Source organism: Hyperolius riggenbachi, chromosome 5 (assembly GCF_040937935.1).
Source record: "Hyperolius riggenbachi isolate aHypRig1 chromosome 5, aHypRig1.pri, whole genome shotgun sequence".
Classification (NCBI taxonomy): Eukaryota; Metazoa; Chordata; class Amphibia; order Anura; family Hyperoliidae; genus Hyperolius; species Hyperolius riggenbachi.
The window spans coordinates 400896226-400919009 of record NC_090650.1 but is presented as its reverse complement, the minus strand read 5'-3'; the positions used below and the strand labels follow the sequence as shown (position 1 = coordinate 400919009).

Sequence of the window (22784 nt, the reverse complement as noted above, 5' to 3'; positions counted from 1 at the left end):
TGTCCGCATCACAGGGGCTCCCGGCATACCCTTACGCGTGCGGCTGCATACTGCGCAGCCGCAAGCGTACGGATATGGAGGGAGCCCCTGTGCATGCGGATAATTGTCCGCGTCCGCCGGAAGTGACGGGACCCGGTACCGGCGGATCCAGGAAGCAGAGGATGGCGGCGTGGGAGCGATCCGTGCGTATGGGGCTGGAGGAAGCCCCAGGTATGTATAAAATCTTTTTCTGGGGCCTCTGGTTCCCTTTAAAGAGAGTCTGAAGCCTCCAAAAATACCTGTTTTTACTTGTCAGTTCTCTTCAGCATTAATGCCATAGCTGAAACACCGCATCCCCGCAGGTGAACGCTCAATTAATACCCCGAAATCCTGGGGCAAAATTCCACGACTTTCCAGGTCATGGATTTTGCTGCCCCAGGTAGGCAGAGCTTTGCACTGTAGCTCTGCCTCCATTCACGTCAATCTCTGCCTCTCCCCGCCCCTCTCAGTGAAAGAAGACTGAAAGGGGCGGGAGGAGGTGGAGATCTGCAAAGATTGACGCGAGTAGAGGCAGAGCTACTGCGCAAAGCTCTGCCTCTTCCAGGAAGGAGCCCCGGGGATTTCTAGGCTATTAATTGCGGCGTTTCAGCTATGGCATTAATGCTGAAGAGAACTGACAAGTAAAAACATATATTTTTGGAGGCTTCAGACTCTCTTTAATTGTAAAATCAAAATTTTACATTTTTGACCGTCTCAGGTACGTGAAGGTAGATTTGTATTGTTGTCCAGCTCCCATACAGACAAATCTTCAACTGATGTGCTTTTGTCAACCACACAAACTTTTACAACCTCTAATTAGTCTGACTGCAGTCAGGTTGCAGAGAAACTGATTTAGAGCCCTGGATTTTTTGGCAACTATGACTAAGGGTGGATTATAAGCCCTGACACGCCTCCGTTGTCTCCAATGTTGCACGCTTTTAATAAAAGATGCCGGTTTTAACACTCATCTGAGTTTGAGGATCCTCCTCTTCTACTTGGATTTTTAACCTTTAGGCCTCTTTCACACTGAAGGCAGTGAGTCACCTGTCCAACGCTCCCGTGCACCAGTCTGGCACTTGGTAGCGCTCTGTTCATAGTATCCAAACCCTGTGGGCCCTCATACTACGAGGAGGTGGGAAAATTGGTCAATCGCTGGCCAATCAAACTTGAATGTGTGTATACCTGGCTTTATAGTGAGAAAAAAAGGAACACAGCCTAGTTCTAAGTAGGATTAGGACTGCGCATAAACATGTTTATCTCATCATGATACATGTCACTTCAGGTACCCTTTAATAATGACTGCAATTAAATGCCAAGTAACATCATCCAGATTGTCAGGATTGTGTGTTCTCAATTAAGTGGCTGGCACAGCACTGTTTTACAACAATGTTGGGACTACAGTAGTTTTGTATCTTCCAATATACAGCCTGCCTTATTCCAAGGCTGGACTTTTTGGTGCCCGCAGCGTGCTGCATAGCGCCAAAGCTTGGCACGGCTCTAGCAATGATGCTATAGTCCGCACCCGCGCACGGGAAATTCGAGGATCCGGCTATCGTAACTCGGAAGGGGACCAGTTTTTAACTCCACCCCCAATTTGTGCGGCAGCAGGGTGAGCCGTCATTCGGCTCACCCTGCGCCAAAAAGCCCTGCACTGACGTGCCATGGACACGCCCTATTCAGTCCCCACCCAAGATATAACCAATAGCTTTAGATGGAGTGGAGTCTTTCACAAATCGATAGAGCCTTCTTATCCACATCAACAACACATTCTTATACATTAATTTTTGCCCAAGGAACCTGTACACGGGCACTACGAGACAACATGACAACTATGATCTGCTGTAGGTGATGTCTGCCGGTAAACATGTGTCATCGAAAGACATTTTTGTACCGGACAGGTAAGTGTCCGTAACAGTGATGTCATCCAGCTCCGTGCTGAAGTGCTCCGGGCTCCCTCCGTTGCTGGACTCCTTAATAACGCTGTAATTGAGCGCTACGCCGTAATTGGTCGGCTTCTCCGAACGCTTCTTGTTGCACTTGCAGAGCTTCTTGAAGGCGGCGCGAAACTTCTGCGACATGAGGTTGTAAATGATGGGGTTGATGGCGCTATTCAGGTACACGCAGATCCTACAGAAAAGGATGAACCAATTCTCCAGGTATGGGTGAGACAGGAAGGAATTGACCACCACTAATGTCCTGTAGGGCATCCAAAGGAAGGCAAACAGGATCACCACCACCGCCAACATCTTTGTCACCTGCAAAGAGGAAAACAGAAAAGAAGGTCACAAAAAGATATAGAAATGAGTTGAGTCATAAGAGATTGGTCAGCTCTCTTTCACATTGGGTGGGCTTCGGAAGTCTTCGGAAGCACTCGGGCTCCGTACTGCACACGCGAGCACCCTCTCTAGCCCACTCGCCAGTCCTCATAAGCCCGAATGCTTCTGAAGACTTCCGAAGTGGCAGGAGATTTGAACGGTGATGCAGTTTATTTTCACTACAGGTTCACTCTAAAGGATACCTGATGTCAGAGGGACATGAAGGCTGCCATATTTATTTCCCTTTAAATGATGCAAATTGCCTTGCTGTCCTGCTGATCGTCTGCCTTTAATATATTTAGCCATACACCGTAAACCAGGGGTCCCCAAACGTTTTGGGTCGAGGGCCGGGTCAACATACTTCAGACTGCTGGGGGGCCGGAGTATACATAAAATGATGTCTTGGCGGGCCAGACAGTGAAGCATACCCAGGTGACAACCTGCAGTCCAATTGGACAGCAGTTTCACCTGATGTGGAATTTGATTGGAAACCAGCAAAATTACTGCTTTCTGGCTTCCATGTGGATGGGTGGTGCCAGCACTGCTATTCTATATGTGGACCACCAATATTTAAAGATGTAGCTGACCGTATCTCTAAGTAATACATTTTGTGTGTGGGGGGGCCGGTAAAAAAAACCTCAGGGGGCCGCATTCAGCCTGCGGGCCTTAGTTTGAGGACCACTGCCCTAAACAAACATGCTAAGTATACCTGAGCTGACATGTGACATGAGGAGATAAATGTGTATATACAGTGCCAAACATATGAATAATTAGGCTGTTTTTCTTTGTGTGTGTGTGTGTGTGTGTGTGTGTGTGTGTGACTGAAAGGCATGCAAGTGACAGTTTCTCTCATGTATAGTATAACCCTCACTGATAAGGAATTACAGCCATAAAACTTTTTCCTGCAGAGAACAGCTTCTAAGAGGAGGCTATAGATAAAAAAAGGTATTCGCTCTGGGATACGTAACAGACAATAAAACATTAAATCTGCTTTGTAAATGTTTAAACATATATTAAAGCCATGGGCTATCTAAAAAAGAAGTCATTGTAGGAGTAGGAGAATAGATACAATTGTTTATCTCATCAGTTTATTTTCACCTTGGGTTCACTTTAAAGGGACACTATCGATTGACATGCACAGTGTATCATTAATTCCATGTGTGCAGAGAGCTCAGTCAGAGACAGGCAGAGCTTTCTCTCACAGAGAGCAGAGGAAATGTATCTTATGTGCAACATAAACATCTGTAATTGTGTGTGTGAAACCTGATACATGAAACAAAAGCCTGTCAGGTAATCTACTTCAACATTACACTGTTGTTAGCATGTCAGACTTCAGAGATTCATACCTCTGCCAATGAGACATTCCAAACGTGGCTAAAATCTACACACAATGAATTAAAAAATTTTGCCTCTGATATTTAACCATTTAACGGCAATGCATCGTATTAAAACGTCATGCTTTTGCCTGTTAATGGCAACATGACGTTTTAATACGTCGCGCGTTCCCGCCGCCGCTCCGCACGTGTGCGCGCCGCTACCGCCGCCATTACCGTCGGGATCCCGTGCTGAGTGATTGGGGAAGAGGACCGAGCTGTCCTCTACCCAATCGCACTGCCTGGAGTGAATGGACGCGACCGCAAACAGCGGCTACGTCCATTCACATAAACAGGAAGCTGTTACAGTTGAATAAAGTGTAAAAAAAAAAAAAAGTGATCACTTCCTATACGGGAGAGTGTTCACTAGCGCCATCTTGTGGCCAAAAAGTATATTACACATACACACACCAGTACATACATACTATTAATAAAATTAATAAAATTACACTTCCAACCCTCCCCCCCCCCCCAAAAAAAAACCACTTGTAAATAAAAATCAGCTTAAAATAAATAAATAAATAGTTGCCTTAGGGACTCAGCTTTTTTTAACCTCTTCACCTCAAAGGGTTTTTCTGCTAAAAAAACCAGAGCAGTTTTCACCCGTCAGCGCTCCTTCCATTCATTCACCTATAACTTTATTACTACTTATTACAGCGAAACAATCTATATCTTGTTTTTTTTGCCACTGTATAGGCTTTCTTTGGGGGGTACTTTTTGCTAAAAATTATTTTCTTCTAACTCAGTTTTAATAAGAAGAATAAGAAAAAAATTGAAAAAAAACATTATTTCTCAGTTTTCAGCCATTATATTTTCAAAATGAAACATGCTACCGTAATTAAAACCCACACATTTTATTTTCCCGTTTGTATCGTTTATTGCAACGTTTAAACTTTTTCCCTAGTACAATGTATGGCGCCAATATTTCATTTGGAAATAAAGGTGCATTTTTTAAGTTTTGCGTCTATCCCCAATTACAGGCCCATAATTTATAAAGTAATTGTAGTATACAGTTTTTGTATACATATTAAAAAAGTTCAGTCCCTAAGGTAACTATTTATGTATTTTTTTTTAATTTTGTAATTTTTTTTTATTAAAAAAGTAAATACAAAAAAAATGGTAACTTTAGGGGAGTGTGGGAGGTCAGGGGTAAATAATAATAATAAAAAAGGTAACTAGGGATAATAAACTGAAAAAAAAAGGGGGATGTAATATTACAATTTGGCCACAAGATGTCCTCAGTAGTGACTTCAGCTCCGTACTGTTTGTATGGAAACGGAAGCACTACGCATACGGAATAAATGAATGGCCGAGCCGTCTGTATAGACGGCTGCAGCCATTCACACGGGGAATTAGATCAATGAATGGGATTTGTTTTCCCATTCATTGATCTAGCGGCGGGCGATCGGCGGTAATGAGCGGCGGTACCGAGCGCGGGGGGGGCGAGCGGGGGGGGCGTGGTGGGAGGGACGTAGTATCTACGTCTCTGCACAGAGTTATGGCAGTTTGCAGGGACGTAGTTACTCGTCCCGGGGGAGGGGAAATGGTTAATCTATATTTTATGGGGGAAATTAATTTTAATTTATTATATAGGGGCTTGTAATTACGGCCAGAACAACAAAAAAAAAACAGAAAAATAACACCTATATTTCAAAATAATATATTGTCGCCATACATTGTGATAGGGACATAATTTAAACCGTTTAATAATCGGGACAACTGGGCAAATAAAATGCGTTTGTTTTAACCACACGAGAATGTTTAATTTTAAAACTATAATGGCTGAAAACTGAGAAATTATTATTTTTTTTCATTTTTTTAGTTTTTTTCTCATTAAAACGCATTTAGAATAAAAAAATTCTTAGCAAAATGTACTACCCACAGAAAGCCTAATTGGTGGCGAAAAAAACGAGGTATAGATAATTTACTTGTGGTAAGTAGTAATAAAGTTATTAGGGAATAAACGGGAGGAGCACTGACAAGTGAAAATTGCTCTGGTCCGTTAGAGCAGAGTTCCCCAACCCTGTCCTCAAGGCCCACCAACAGTACATGTTTTGCAGAAAACCACAAACAGGCACAGGTGGGGTAATTAGTGTCTCAGCAGAGCTGATTAACTACCTCTGTGGTTTTCTACAAAACATGCACTGTTGGTGGGCCTTGAGGACAGGGTTGGGGAATACTGCGTTAGAGTAAAAACCCTTGGGGGTGAACTGGTTAACATGAAAAACTTTATTTTACATACTTAAAGGCTGCTTTCACAGTGGGATGTTAAAGTCCCACGTTACAGCAGCCAGTAACGCAGCCCAACTCACAGCACTGTAACATCAATTGTGCTGTTCACAGTGCACACGTTGCGTTAGGGTATAACGCTGCACGTTAAATGAAAGTGCAGCATGCTGTATGTTATACCCCTATAGAGCTGCATTAGATTGTTTGCACATGCTCAGTGACTAGCCACATGGCTAATTAATATTCACTGCACTGGCGTAACAATAGGGGATGCGACCCCTGCCGTCGCAGGGGGCCCGCTCAGGGACTTTTGGGGGGCAGGAGGGGTCGCAGCATAAGAGGAGAGTGTGGCAGATCGGTGGTGAGGGGGCACATCCCCCCCCCTCACCTCGGGCTCTCCTCTCAGCGCTCCCCCTCCTGCAATCATTGGTGGTGCTCGTGGCAACAGCAGCGGCAGGCTGAAGCTGAACACATTACCTCCTCTCGCTGGAGCTCTTCCGTTCTCTAAGAGCAACTTCCTGTTTACACAATCTGACGTCCAACTTCAACACCACCTTGCGTTGCGTTAGGGGCACGTTATGCGACCTTAACGTCCCCTAAAACGCAACGTCTTGGTGTTAAAGTAGCAAAAGGGAACCTTAACTGAGAGGGATATAAATGTTTCCTTTTATTTATTTTTTTTTTTTTTTTATTTTTTTTTGTATTAAAAAGCTTTATTGAGCATATCAACAAATATACAAAGCTTTTGAAAGCAGAACAGATAAAACATAAGGTATTAGCATACCAACTAAACATCAAGAAACTATGGGGGAGCATCTAGAGGACATAATGTAGATAGTTGGGCCGTCCGGCCTGGGAAATGGGGTATCCGATACCTCCTTCTGAGATCCCAGGGGTCAGTCTGTCCTACCTGTTTTTGGTGTAAGACTATATTGCTCCCTCTAACACATACATAAAACTTAAAAAAAAAAAGGAAAAAACCACATACATAAAAATAAAAACAGGATAAAAAGAAAGAACGAGCTATCAAGATACATTCCTGCATAAGGTATTTGGTTACAAGAGTCCTGAGTAAATCCAAACCTGTACATCATACTATAATGAGTGAACACATATGTCCAAGGGTAGTTAAGAACTCCTATATGTTTTCCAGGATTCCCAAATGAGATCAAATCTTGCCATATTTTCAATGCTATAATAATAAACCCGATCCATTATCATCATTAAGTCCAGACGTTGGGTAACCAGTGATAACTCTAGTTCTGTGGTTTTCCATTTGAAGGCTATTGACCACTGAGCGGCTAGTAGCATGTATCTATATAAAGGTCTAAATCTACCTGGCACATCATCATTAAAAGTATACAACAGGGCCTGGGAGGCGGATAACGAAACCGGAAATCCAAACACCTCTCGAATCATGGTTTTCCATGAGTTCCAGAACCGCTGTGCTCTGGGGCAGTCCCAGAAGACATGCAGTATCGTTCCTTCCAATCCACATCCTCTAAAACAAGTCGATGGGACCGAGGGATATATTTTATGAATTTTTGCCGGGGTGTAATACCAGCGAAATAAAATCTTGAGTGCCGTGTCCTTGACCATATTAGATTTGACTACACCAGAGACAGCGGTCCGGATATAAGACCAATCTGTTGGCTCAAATTGAGTTCCTAAGTCGCGCTCCCAAGCTCTCATATATGTCAATTTATTCTCACTGTCACAACCTATCAACTGGGCATATAAAGAAGAGATTAATCCTTTTTGTCGTGAAGATCCAAAATAGAGCAGTGCTGGTCGTAATGGAGAAAGCTACGCTTACGGATCATTACGCGTAATTTTACGCTATTACGCATTACGAAATTACGCTTACGGCATAGACAGTCACTTTCGGTACATGTCTATAATTACGCATAGCACTTACGCAATTACGCGTAAGTATACCGTAATTCGGGTTATTACGTTATAGGTTTACGCGTAAAATCCTACTAGCAATTAATGCGTAAGGTCATGCGGCCAAGCGGAAAAGTTGACGCATGGATCAATGTTAGGTAGCCGCCGACTTTAAGGGTTAATAGCAAAGCCCCCTTAAGTGCTAAGAGCCTCAAATTTGGAGAATATATTAAGGAGATCAGAAGGAATAAGAGGAAAAAATTTTTTTGCAAAAAGACCTTATAGTTTTTGAGAAAATCGATGTTAAAGTTTCAAAGGAAAAATATATACATTTAAAAACCCGCCGACTTTAACGGTTAATAGCAAAGCCTGCTTAAAATTTAGGAACACCAAATTCACAGGGTATATTAAGGGGATCAGTGGGAATAAGAGGAAAAATTTTTTTTTCAAAAAGACCTTATAGTTTTTGAGAAAATCGATGTTTAAGTTTCAAGGGCGAAAATGTCTTTTAAATGCGGAAAATGTCAGTTTTTTTTGCACAGGTAACAATAGTGTTTTATTTTCATAGATTCCCCCAAGTGGGAAGAGTTTTACTTACTTCGTTCTGAGTGTGGGAAATATAAAAAAAAAACGACGTGGGGTCCCCCCTCCCAGACCTCTTTAACCCCTTGTCCCCCATGCAGGCTGGGATAGCCAGAATGCGGAGCACCGGCCGCGTGGGGCTCCGCACCCTGACTATACCAGCCCGCATGGTCCATGGATTGGGGGGTCTCGGAAGGGGAGGGGCAGCCAAGCTTTCCCCTCCCCCTCCGAGCCCTTGTCCAATCCAAGGACAAGGGGCTCTACTCCACCTCCGATGGGCGGTGGAGGTGGAGGCCGCGATTTCCTGGGGAGGGGTTCATGGTGGCATCTGGGAGTCCCCTTTAAAAAGGGGTCCCCCAGATGCCCACCCCCCTCCCAGGAGAAATGAGTATAGAGGTACTTGTAGTACCCCTTACCCATTTCCTTTAAGAGTTAAAAGTAAAAAACACACAAACACATAGAAAAAGTATTTTAATTGAACAAAAAACATAACCACGAAAAAAGTCCTTTAATATTCTTAATTAACCATTAATACTTACCTGTCCCTTTAAAAGTCAGTTCCCACGCAATATCCTCGGAAATATACTAATCAGTTACAATGTAACAAAGTTATTACAATGTAACAACTTTGTTACTTTGTAACACCACCGCACCCGACGTCACTCGCCGCTCACCCGCCGGCCGCCGCATACACGCTAGTCCCCGCCGGCTCCCGCCGTCCACTCCGCCCACACCTGTCACTCATATACATGCTGGCACCCATGGGTGCCAGCATGTATATAGGTGACATGTGGGAGAGGCGGGGAGGGCAGCGGAGCCGGCGGGGACTTAGCGTCCCTTCACCCGACAGAGCTCTGAGCTATATTAGCTCAGAGCTCTCGAAAGCATCTTTGTATTTGGGCTCCAAGGAGCCCCATTGGTCCTTAGCAGACCAATGGGGTTCCTTCAAATCAGAAGGAACCCCATTGGTCTGCTAAGGACCAATGGGGCTCCTTGGAGCCCAAATACAAAGATGCTTAGAGAGCTCTGAGCTATAGCTCAGAGCTCTGTCGGTCCGTGCAGCGCAGACGCGGTGGCGGCGGCGGCGGTGAGTGACGTCGGGTGCGGCGTAGTTACAATGTAACAAAGTTGTTACATTGTAATAACTTTGTTACATTGTAACTGATTAGTATATTTCCGAGGATATTGCGTGGGAACTGGCTTTTAAAGGGACAGGTAAGTATTAATGGTTAATTAAGAATATTAAAGGACTTTTTTCGTGGTTATGTTTTTTGTTCAATTAAAATACTTTTTCTATGTGTTTGTGTGTTTATTTACTTTTAACTCTTAAAGGAAATGGGTAAGGGGTACTACAAGTACCTCTATACTCATTTCTCCTGGGAGGGGGGTGGGCATCTGGGGGACCCCTTTTTAAAGGGGACTCCCAGATGCCACCATGAACCCCTCCCCAGGAAATCGCGGCCTCCACCTCCACCGCCCATCGGAGGTGGAGAAGAGCCCCTTGTCCTTGGATTGGACAAGGGCTCGGAGGGGGAGGGGAAAGCTTGGCTGCCCCTCCCCTTCCGAGACCCCCCAATCCATGGACCATGCGGGCTGGTATAGTCAGGGTGCGGAGCCCCACGCGGCCGGTGCTCCGCATTCTGGCTATCCCAGTCTGCATGGGGGACAAGGGGTTAAAGAGGTCTGGGAGGGGGGACCCCACGTCGTTTTTTTTTTATATTTCCCACACTCAGAACGAAGTAAGTAAAACTCTTCCCACTTGGGGGAATCTATGAAAATAAAACACTATTGTTACCTGTGCAAAAAAAACTGACATTTTCCGCATTTAAAAGACACTTTTTAGCCCTTGAAACTTAAAAATCGATTTTCTCAAAAACTATAAGGTCTTTTTGAAAAAAAAATTTTTCCTCTTATTCCCACTGATCCCCTTAATATACCCGGTGAATTTGGTGTTCCTAAATTTTAAGCAGGCTTTGCTATTAACCGTTAAAGTCGGCGGGTTTTTAAATGTATATATTTTTCCTTTGAAACTTTAACATCGATTTTCTCAAAAACTATAAGGTCTTTTTGAAAAAAATTTTTTTCCTCTTATTCCTTCTGATCTCCTTAATATATTCTCCAAATTTGAGGCTCTTAGCACTTAAGGGGGCTTTGCTATTAACCCTTAAAGTCGGCGGCTTTTTTATATTATACGGGAGCGTAATATTACGCGATTACGGCAGACTGTGTAATTGCAATGGTAGTTTACTGCCTTACGCGTAATTTGTTACGCGTAAAACGTAACCCAACGGTCTATGCGTAATGAATTACGCGTAATACCGTAGCCTTACACGTAACGCTTACGGTGCATTTGTAGTGAATTACGATGCGTAATTACGCTAATGCGTAATTTCGGCCCAGCACTGAAATAGAGTGACTCAAACAGTGAAGGTTCAAACTCTGGGGGTGAAGAAAAGATGGAGGAGAAGTAATGTTTTATCTGACAAAAGCGAAATACCTCCTCTGCGGGGGCATCTTGACTAAATCTGAGCATATTAAAGGTAACTGGAACATCTCTAATCCAAAATTTATTGGCAGTTGAGCGGCCCTTATCCCTCCACCAGGAAAACAACTGTGGGTTCCTAAAAGCCGGAATAAAACGAGGATTTCCAAAGATGGAGATCCTGGAGGAGGGAAAGGTCATAAGCTTATATGATGAGGCAATCGAGATCCATAGCTTAGTCAGTGACGAAACAATCCTGTTCTTGCCGGCAAGAGTTGATGTATCTCTTTTAGTTACAACCGTGACCAAAGTAGATAGGTAGAATGGGAAGATTGTGGTAGATTCAAATTGGTACCAGGTGGGGGGGTTAGAATTTATTCCCCAATCTATGATTTGACTGAGCTTAGAGGCTAAGTAATAATGCCATAGGCTGGGTAAACCGATACCACCCTGTAAAGGGGATCTGTACAGGACTTGTGCTCGAATTCTGGCTGGTTTGCCGTCCCAAATAAACTTGTTAATTTGTGACTGTATGCTAGATATCGATTTTTTAGTAATAGTTATTGGGAGCATGCGAAACAAATATAACAATTTGGGGAGAATAATCATTTTACATGCTACACATCTGCCTAGCCATGAAACCTTAAATGAGGACCATGTTTTCAGGAGTTGAGTAATATTATTGACTGCATGTGAGAAGTTAGTTCCATATAAATCCCCATAGCTAGGTGTAAGAAAGACTCCCAAGTATTTAAATTTAGTTTTACTCCATTTGAACCCGTAAGTAGAGTCTAACCATTTAATTGTATGTGGATAGAGATTAATCGGGAGGGCTGTAGATTTACCTTAAGGCCAGAAAATTTTGCGAATTTGTCCAATATTTGGAATAAATTGGGCATGGTTGTTATAAGTCTAGTCAAGAACAGGAGAGCATCGTCAGCATACAGAGTTAATTTGATGTTGTCGATTCCATAACCATGGATGTCAGGATGTCGTCTAATCGCCACCGCCAGCGGCTCTAAAGCAAGAGCGAATAGCAATGGGGAGAGAGGGCAACCCTGACGGGTACCACGTTTGAGCTGAACAGGAGCGGATGATGCGCCAGGGATGCGGATCACTGTAGATGGGGAGTCATACAATGCTGAAACTGCTGTAATTATAGGGCCAGTTAGGCCAAAGCCTTCCAAAGCAGCGGTCAGATACTGCCAACCCACTGAATCGAACGCCTTGCTAATGTCTAAACCCAACATCATAAATCTAGAGTTTTTAAGTTCAGCATCCTGTAATATGTTAACAGCTAGCCTAACATTATCAGAGCCTTGCCTACCTGGGATGAATCCAGTTTGAGTGGGAGCGACGAGATCATGCACCATTGAGCCTAATCTAGAAGCCAGGATTTTAGCAAAAAGTTTGATATCATTGTTAAGGATAGATATAGGTCTGAATCCTGCCGGGGTAGAGTGATCAGTGTCCGGTTTAGGAATCAGGGTCATATTGGCCAAAAGCATATCTGGGGGGAGTTTTTTACCTTGGAGAACAGCATTAAACATAGAGGTCAGAGGGTGCAATAGTGTATCAGCAAATTTTTTATAATATAAGGGTGAAAACCCGTCAGGGCCCGGGGCAGTAGAGGATTTAAGCAGCTTAATTGATGCTGATACTTCTATGGGAGTGATCGGGGCATTAAGAGTATGCAACTGATCTGGTGAGAGGGAGGGCAACTGTAGAGTATCCAACCATGCTTTAAGTTCCATATTGTTAGATGATATTTCGGTTCCTAGCAAATTTTTATAATAGTCCTCAAATATTTTTAAGACTTTAGGAGGTAGTACCTCCTCTCTGCCTCCAGGGCTTTTTAATTTATAGACATGTGGGGGTTTATAGTATTGGTTTAATTTACGTGCAAATTGAATAGAAGGGTTATTGCCTCGTAGGAGGAACTTTGCTTTGAAAAACTTCAGCGCTTTAGCATGAGAGTTATCTAGTCTAGAATTCAATTCGGTTCTTTTCAGATTGATTTCATGTAAAATTTCTCTAGTTGTTGTGCCATAGTGCCGTTTATATAGTAAATCTAGCTCGGCAGTTAATACCTGAATTCTTTGTGATTTTAGTTTCTTTGCCCGTGCTGCTTTTGCCATAAAGATACCTCTCAGAACTGGTTTATGTGCTGCCCATCTTAGGATAGGGGAGGTGTTATCCTCATTGTTAAATACAAAATATTCCTCCAACTCTCCCACCACAGCCTGTCTATCTGAATCCTCAGCCAAAAGAGAGTCGTTAAGTCTCCAGTTGCCGGGATTGAAGGGTATACCGAAACCAGTCAAGGAGGACTGAACCATATGATGGTCAGACCAGCCACAAGTAACAATATCCGTGGAGGTAGAGTTGGAGGCAATTATTGGGGACAAGTAAATATAGTCTAATCGGGCATAGGATTGGCGAGGGTGAGAAAAAAAGGTATATTGCCTGCAGCCGATGTTATGGGCTCTCCATATATCTATTACTTTATTTCTAGAGAGGAAGCTAGTAAGTTTTCTTGGAAAAGTTTGTGCGAAAGGGGATTGAACCGATCTATCCAGAAGTGGGTTAGCTACCGCGTTGAGGTCTCCTGCAACTATCAAGTGCGTTGAGGATAGTCTATCCAGTTGGGATGATAAAAGTTGTAAGAAGGCAGTTTTAGAGGCATTGGGAGCATAACAATTAATCAGTGTAACAGCTTTACCCTCCAGAATACCTTTAAGAATTAAAATTCTGCCCTCCGGGTCCATGAAAGAATCAATATGTGTGAATGAGACTGAGTTATGGAACACTATTGCAACTCCTCTAGCTTTTTTGGAAAATGAGGCATAATAGGCCTTGTTATATGCCCGGTGCAAAAAAGTGGGTGGTTTAGAGTTAATAAAATGTGTCTCTTGTAGAAACAAGACTGAGGCTTTCAGGCTCTGATAATGTTGGAATGCTTTTCTACGTTTGACTGGCTCATTTAACCCCTGGACATTATGTGTTATCATATTGAACATTCTAGGCATGAGAAAACTGTAACGATAAAAAATACAGCATTTACACTTAGTGGCTCTTTGTCTTTTTGAATAGACAGGACTCCTGTGGAATGAAAAGAGAGATTCAAATATCCTAAGATTGCAGGAACATAACTACTTAAACCAAACATATAAAACAGACATAAAATCAACATAATCTCTGGGCAATCACTCCTAACTGTCCCACGACTAGTAGGCCCAGAAACTCTCAGTGGCTTAACCCGGACCACACTGAGAGGGGGGGTAATACCCGTATCACTAAACCCAAATTGGGTAAAGAACAGTTAAAGTGGTGCAGCGGTGAAGGACTGTTTCCCTGCCATTTTAGGTATTAGAGCGCCAAGATCGGGGAGCGTTGTTCAATGGTTGTTTACGATATTTCTCCAATTGGGCGAGAGTGACTTGCAGGCCTAGTGAGTTCAAAAGAGAAACTCCTTGCTCCAGTGTGGCTATGACGTGGATTTTGCCGTCCCGGGAAAGTAAAAGCTTAGTGGGGAATCCCCACTTATACTGCAACTGTTGCTCTCTGAGAAAGGCTGTTAGAGGAGCCAGGGATCTGCGCCTTTGTAAAGTGAACTGCGACAAGTCGGTGAAGACTTTGATGTTGTTGTATGGAGCCGGAAGTTGCGTATTCTGGCGCATGTAAGAGGAAAAGGCTTCTTTAACGTGGTAAAACTGAAAGCATGCTATAGCATCTCTGGGGATCCTTTCAGGTAGAAAGGCGGGCTTAGGCAGTCTGTGAGCCCGCTCGATTGTGTATTCAATGGTAGAAAACTGAGGTACTGCTGACCTAACCATTTCTATTAAGTAGCTTTTCAATTGTGCGCTGTTTATCGATTCATCGATACCCCTGAATTTAAGATTACAGCGGCGATTACGGTCCTCTAGGTCAGCAATCTTCAGCTGCGTAGCCTCATTAGCTGAGTCATGTCGTTCAAGCTCAGTGACAGTCTTATTGTGTTCCTCAATTAACATGGAGACACTGTCTTCAGTAAGTGACACACGAGCTCCCAGATCATCATGAAACTGTTGCATGGAATTTGCTATAGTCAATATCTTATTTGACATGGAGGTTTCCAAAGCAATCATCATATCCTTAAGAAAAGCACGGTCCACTGGCTGGTTGGAGTCAGGGATCTCTGCAAATGCACTGCTGTGGCCTGTGACTGCTGTGAGCAGGGAGAGAGCTTCTGCCTGTGAGTCTGCAGGGCCTGACAGCCTGGGTTTAGATTTGGCTGGGCTAAGAAAGGTGGGGGAGGGTACCCCCTGTTCTGAGGACTCTGAGGCTGATGGACTGCGGGGAAGGGCCACATTGGATGCCTGCTTTGTGGGTATTTGTGAGGCCCCTCCGCGGCTGGATGCGGAATTTTGTACGCTTGCCGCCTGTTTGTTGCTATGGGATGCGTTCGTCATGCGTACTGGTAATGCGGACTTACGCGTCCCGGAGGAGCCGGCGCCATCTTGCTCTCCATGCGGCCCAGGTCTTCTTCTCTTAAACATGTCGGGGATGCGTTGTGGACGCTGGATATCCTGCTGTGAGGTGCTGGAGGCTTCCATCTCCTCTTCCGCTGGGGTTTGGGACTGAATTTCCCCGTCTGGCATGCTGTAAAATGTCGCTGTAGCTGGCTGGGATCAGGAGCTCTTCACACTGCTGCCATCCACGCTGAGCTCCGGCCACGCCATAAATGTTTCCTTTTAAACAATACTAGTTGCATGTCAGTCCTGTTGATCTCTTTGCCTGCAGTGGTGGCTAAATCACACACCTGAAACAAGCATGCAGCTAATCCAGTCTGACTTCAGTCAGAGCACCTGATCTGCATGCTTGTACAGGGGCTAAGGCTAAAAGTATTAGAGACACAGGATCAGCACGAGAGTCGGGCAACTAGTATTATTTTAAAAGGAAAAATCCATATCCTTCTCAGTTTAGGTTCCCTTTAACAAGAGGAGGCTTGTCTACGAAACAAGAAGATAAGGCTCTGCTGAGCTGTAGTGCTGAAGTACTGGCTGTGAAACTCTCAAGAGAGGGAGGAGGTGAAAGGGGACATATGATCTAAGCACACAGGGAGAGACTGAATACTCCCATCACCTTCTGGACTAGTGGGGATGGGAGTTTAGATAGCTGTCTCTCCAATAAAACTGCACTGTAACCCCAACAGGAAATGAATTTAAAGCAGTCCAGCCTGGTATATTGTGAACAGGGCCAGCGCTTAAATTAAAGCAAATGCGGGTTATTGCCTCAGGCGCCCCGAGCCCCCTGAGCTGTCAGACACCCCCCTCCCCCCAGGTCTCCCCGACTTGTGCTTCCTGCCATTGACAGCCAGAAGTATCATATGTATGGCACGAGCCAGTGAAAAATGGCGCCAAGTGCCAATCGATAATAATGGCGCACCATTCACTTACATTATTAAACGATACTTATCGTTTTAAATGTTAAAAAATGGCGCAGATCCTTGTGAACGTAATTTATTGTTTTAAAACCTGCTTTTTTTGTTCTGCCTGAACGTTATGTATCGTTTTAAGCTCTGCTTTGCTGCCATTAGGAAAATGTCTGCCCGCCGACTTTAACGTTTAATAGCAAAGCCCCCTTAAAAGCTAGAAACACCGAGTTTGCAGGGAATGTTAAGAACAGTGGGAACAAGAGGAACATTTTTTTTTCAAAAAGACCTTATAGTTTTTAAGAAAATCGATTTTAAAATTCTCCTTCTGACCGTGGGAAAATTAAACGCCTGCCGACTTTAGCGGTTAATAGCAAAGCCCCCTTAAATGCTAGAAACACCAAATTTGCAGGGAATGTTAAGAAGAACAGTGGGAACAAGAGGAAAACATTTTTTTCAAAAAGACCTTATACTTTCTGAGAAAATTCACTGTAAAATTTCAAAGAAAAAAAGTATACAGTTAAATCCCGTATTGACAGTTCTTAGGGAAACAATTCCCGCCGACTTTAGCAGTTAATAGCAAAGACCCCTTAAATCATAGCAACACCTAATTTGCAGGATATGTTAAAAAGATACTGGAAAACAATATTTGAAAAAAATAAATATAAAAAAATTATTATTTTTTTTAAATTTAAATTTTTGTTTTATGTTCAGAGTGTGGGAAAGTGTTTGAAAAAATTACATGGGGTCCCCCCTCTGGAGGCTCTGTAACCCCTTGTCTCCCATGCAGGCTGGGATAGCCAGAATGCGGAGCCCCGGCCGACTGGGGCTTCGCACCCTGAGCTATACCAGCCCGCATGGTCCATGGTATGGGGGGGCTCCGGGGCAGAGGAGCGACCAAGCCTTCCCCTCTCCCCCCGAGCCCTTGTCCAATCCATGGACAAGGGGCTCTTCCCCACCTCCGGTGCCCCAGGAGGAGGTGGGGCGACGACTCCCTGGGGGGGGGGGGGGTCATGGTGGCATCTGGGAGTCCCCTTTAAGAAGGGGAACCCAGATGCCTGCCCCCCTCCCAGGATAAATGAGTATAGGGGTGCAAAGTACCCCTTACCCATTCCCATAAAGGGTTAAATGAAATAAAAACGCAACAACGAGAAAAGTCCTTTAATGTTCTTCCACGACGACAGTATCCTCTATCTTGCGATCTTCAGAAATACTTACCTGTACCTTTAAGAAACAATTCCCACGCCAATTGGAAAAGTTCCCACGACAGTATCCTCTCATCTTGCGATCTTCTGTTACTAGGGATGATCGGAAAGAGCAAATTCTGTTTCGCCGGAATTCGCGGATTCCACCAGCGCTTAATTCCGTCGCTATGAAAATTTTGTCGGATTTTTGCAAAATTCCACGGAATTCCGGATTCCGGTGGAAAAATTAAACTAATCGCAAATGGAACCTTCTTTATGCTAAATGGTAGCCCATAGAGCCTATTGACTGTTCCCTTAGTCCTTTTTCCCTCCTTCACTCCTCTCTTCCTCCGGAGGAGGGTCTTGTCTTCCAGGGAACTGTAGGATTTCAAAAGCCAGCTTACATACATTGGCCGGTAAACGAACCCAGGTCTAGTGCTTGGTAGGCAGCATTCCTCACCGCTATACCACCAACAACACTACATGCTGAAGCCAGCCTAGCATGTACCATTATGATATATTCAAGAGAAAAATTAGCTTGCTTAGGGATTTGTAGGATGTCAAAAGCGAATTTTAAAATCGATTTTCTCAAAAAACTATAAGGTCTTTTTGAAAAAAAAATGTTTCCTCTTGTTTCCAATTTTCTTCTTAACATAACCTGCACATTTGGTGTTTCTAGCTTTTAAGGGGGTGGTGCTATTAAATGTTAAAGTCGACGGGTAGACATTTTCCAAACAGCAGCAAAGCAGACCTTAAAACAGGGGCGTCGCTAGCCCTATTTTGGGGGGGCCCGTGCCCCCAATCTGTCCTGGGGTGCCACGGATCTCCCGGCCGCCGCTGCCCCGCTCTGCCCTGCTCCGCTCTGCTGTCCCCGCTGCCATTCAGACCTCGATCAGCGCCGGGTGACCAGATAAAGCGGGCGCTAGGACCTAGCGGACACCGCTGATATGCGGAAGTGACATCACTTCCGCATATTTGTGCCCGGCGCCCGCTCTATCTGGTCGGGTCGCCCGCTGATCCTGAGGTCTGACGCGGCAAAGTAGGTGGGGTGGGGAGCACGCCTGTCACTCACTACCTAACGGGGGTCCCTGTCACTCACTCACTACCTAACGGGGGTCCCTGCTGTCACTCACTACCTAACGGGGGTCCCTGCTGTCACTCACTACCTAACGGGGGTCCCTGCTGTCACTCACTATTTAACTGGGGGTCCCTGCTGTCACTCACTACCTAACGGGGTCCCTGCTGTCACTCACTACCTAACGGGGGTCCCTGCTGTCACTCACTACCTAACGGGGGTCCCTGCTGTCACTCACTACCTAACGGGGGTCCCTGCTGTCACTCACTACCTAATGGGGGTCCCTGCTGTCACTCACTACCTAACGGGGGTCCCTGCTGTCAATCACTATCTAAACGGGGGTACCTGCTGTCACTCACTATTTAACAGGGGGTCCCTGCTGTCACTCACTATTTAACTGGGGGTCCCTGCTGTCACTCACTATCTAACTGGGGGTCCCTGCTGTCACTCACTATCTAACTGGGGTCCCTGCTGTCACTCACTACCCAACTGGGGGTCCCTGCTGTCACTCACTACCCAACTGGGGGTCCCTGCTGTCACTCACTACCCAACTGGGGGTCACTGTCACTCACTACCAAACTGGGGGGTGCCTGTCACTACCTAACTGGGGGGTGCCTGTCACTACCTAAACTGGGGGCTCCTGTCACTGCCTACACTGGGGGGGCTCCTGTCACTAACTGAACTGGGGGCTCCTGTCACTACCTAAACTGGGGTACTCCTGGCGCTACCTTAACTAGGGGGCACCTGTTGCTACCTAAACTATCCAGGCCAGCCAGCCCAGCATCACCACCAGCCAACCAGCCCAGAATCACTATCAAAAAGGCCACAGCATCACCACCAGTCAGGCCAGCATTTACTTCAACCAGCCAAGCACAGCCCAGCATCACTGCCAGCCAATCCAGCCACAACATCGGCCACAGCATCACCGCCAGCCAGGCCACAGCATCACTGCCAGGCCTTTCAGCTCACACATCATCCCCAATCCAGCCAAAAACAGTATTGCCAGGTACAGCAGCCAGTAGAGGAGAATTCAGAAGCCAGGTGAGAGGTGTCTACCATATTAAGGGGGCATTCTGCCTATTTATGTGAAATGCTGTCTATTTATGTGCCTCATGACTGCTGAATTTGTCTTGTTGAGGGCCTCATGATTGCTGAATTTGTCTTGTTGAGGGCCTCATGACTGCTGAATTTGTCTTGTTGAGGGCCTCATGATTTGTTGGGGGCCTCATGATTGCTGAATTTGTCTTGTTGGGGGCCTCACGCTTGCTGACTTTATCATGTTGGGGGCCTCATGATTGCTGAATTTGTCTTGTTGGGGGTCACATGATTTCTGAATTTGTCTTGATAGGGGCCTCATGATTGCTGAATTTGTCATGTTGGGGGTCACATGATTGCTAACTGCGAGACTATGGGAAAAGCTGAATCCTTATCATATGAGACAATAGCATTAAACCTACTTTTTTAGCTTTTTAAAACAGAAAATAAAACTGGTAGGTTCTAAAAAAATGAATATATTTTTTTCAGGAGTAGGATGGATGAAATTGTTTATCTTTTCAGTTTTTCAATTTGGATTTTCCATAATGTTCATGTATGTGTTAAAACGTTTGTACAGTATCCAGTTTAAATTGCTGTTGCCACTTTGCGATAGATAAGTGACTTGTGGATTGCAGTTTGGGCCTCCACTGTCCTAATCTAATGTACGATTGGCCCCACCCATGGCCACGCCCACTCACTGCCTGACCACACCCATTTTTTTGCCACGGTGCGCGCCGAACATACCCCCCCCTAGTGCCCCCAGGTGCCACCGATCTCCAAGGACCCTAGGAACGCCCCTGCCTTAAAACGATAAATATCGTTCAGGCAGGGCAAAAAAAGCAGGTTTTAAAATGATAAATTACGTTCACAAGTTCTGCACTATTTTAACCTTTAAAATGATAAATATACTGTAGTTTTAAACAAATATCGGGCAGAAGGGGCGCCATTATTTAACTGGCGCCATTTTTCACTGGACGCTGTATGGCAACCTTGAAGATCCAACCTTAAAGAACCATGTAGCAGTTCACAATAGAAAACAAATAGTGTTGATACTTTCTATGGAACAAGGCTGAATGTAATTTTGCCTTCTTGAAACAGAAGGTATTTGCAATTATTTAGCATTAAGTGAGCTAATATGATTTCCCATGATGCATCACTCTGGAATATGCAAATCATCTCTTTCTGCCCATGAAAGCAAGGTCGCACATCCAGAACTGCTGGTGTATAGTGATCCTGTAGCTAATTCATTTTACAGAGCCACACTAATCCAACTTTACAAATATAGTTGGACTTAACAAATATTGCTGGATTACTTTAAAAAGATGTTTCCAGAACTATGAACTTTTATTCGCCCTCCCTCAGTGTGCCTACCTTTATCTGGCAGGTTAAAAAGCAGAACACTTTCATAGGTACCTGTTCCAGATTCAGGATCAGCTCTCCTCTTCTTCCACTGAGAGGACGCTGTAATGTCGACATCCTCTTCTAGGTCCCGATCACATGACTTGACATGTGATCGGAACCAAGAGGATGATGTCAGTGTTACAGCGCCACTCAGTGGTGGAAGAGGGTGATGGAAAAGACTCTTACACCACCAAGTGGTGCTGCAATGCGGATGACATCCTCAGGGTCCCAATTACAAGAAATTTCACATGATCGGGACCCAGAAGAGAATGTCAGGATTGCAGTGAAACTTGGTGGAGGAAGAGGAGACCTGATCCTGCATCCGGATCAGGTAAATATGAAGCCCTAACTGCCACTCTGCATTAGGCAGCCTGAGTTTAGCCCGCCACAGCTGCGTTAAGTTATGTAAAATTAGATAACTCAGGTGGGGCTACTAAAACGTTAAAGAATTCAGCGGATGCACGGTAATTTCGCAGACTATCTCGGCAAGAGTTAACCAACTTCCAATAGAAATTCAGTTAAGGAAAAGGAAGTAGGGTTGGATAGGCCACACACTCAGGAAGGGAGAGGAATCTATAAAAAGAAGAGCTCTAGAATGGCATCCACGGGGATCAAGAAGAAGGGGCCGGTCTCGAAAAACATGGAGAAGATTACTGGAAGAAGAAATTAGAAAGATGGGAGAAACCTGGAGTGAGATCAAGAGAGTAGCAACAAATAGATCTGTATGGAGAGTCTTCACCGATGCCCACTGCTCCGTGGGGAGTAAAAGGAATAGAAGAAGAAAAGATGGCAGCAGTTGGCCAATGTGAGCAGCTTACTGAGGGAGGAAGGGTGGGAATAATATCTCAGCCCAGGGTGAAGTCTCACTCCTTGGAGAGCTGGGCACAGGTCAGGGGAGGACTGGCCCAGGGGGACGGGGGGCAATTGCCCCCCGGGCCGCCCGAATCTTAAGTAATTAGGGCCGGCCGCTGCTATACGCAGCGGCCGCAGACATACCACAGGTGACAGGTTCGCGGTGGGGATCGCAACCTCGCGTGATATTTCCCGGCAAGTTGAAGTATCCAATCAGAGAAGGGGCTGAGGCTGTGGTGTGCCCTTGTGCGTTGCTGCGCCTGCGGTGGATGTGAGCGGCACAAGGACACAAATAGCTTAGATCCTCTCCGGCCTGGTGGGTTGACCCTGCTTGACTCCACCCTCCGCCTGGAGACATTGCCGCCCGCAACGTGCTGCTGTGCCTGCGGTGTCATCGGAGTGAGCTGTCTCACTCTTCAGCTCACTCTTCAGCTTTCTGTGCTGGGGGGGCTGGGCGCCTGGAGCTGCGGCTACGAGTGGCTGGCTGTCCTGGCTGGAGGAGTCGGACACTCTGGGGGCTGGGAGTCGGAGATGCCACCTATACAGGGGTCTAGTCCTGGGAAAAGAAGTGAGTGGACTCACCTGGAGAACCAAAAAATGGGCGTGGTCAAGCACACCGTGGGCATGGGTGGGGCCAAATATAAATGACCTTAGCAGTGATGTAAAAGGTCTGCCAAGGAAGTTTAAGCTCTGCCGTAGTGTATCCCCCAAAAATTGATGTAATCTGACAGCATTTCACCAAAAAGACACATAATCTGGTAGAAGTTCCTCCAAAATACAGATAATATGGAAGTGGTTCCCCCAAAATAGACAATGTGGCAGCAGCATTTCCACCAACATACACATAATTTGGAAGCAGTTCCCCAAAATACGCGAAACCTGACAGAGGATCACCCAAAATACACGTACAGTAACACCCAAAAGACATAATCTGGCAG

At 45.1% G+C, this 22784-nt stretch overlaps 1 protein-coding gene across 1 annotated transcript in view; it reads right to left on the bottom strand.

The window, feature by feature from the left end:
* Positions 1-323: 323 nt before the first annotated feature.
* TRHR (thyrotropin releasing hormone receptor) overlaps positions 324-22784 on the bottom strand; it is a 77206-nt gene continuing 54745 nt past the window's right edge. Inside the window, exon 3 of the mRNA XM_068234924.1 lies at positions 324-2273. Within this exon, the coding sequence (XP_068091025.1) occupies positions 1848-2273 (426 nt within the window). The 3' untranslated portion in view covers positions 324-1847. The remainder of the gene's footprint in view (positions 2274-22784) is intronic.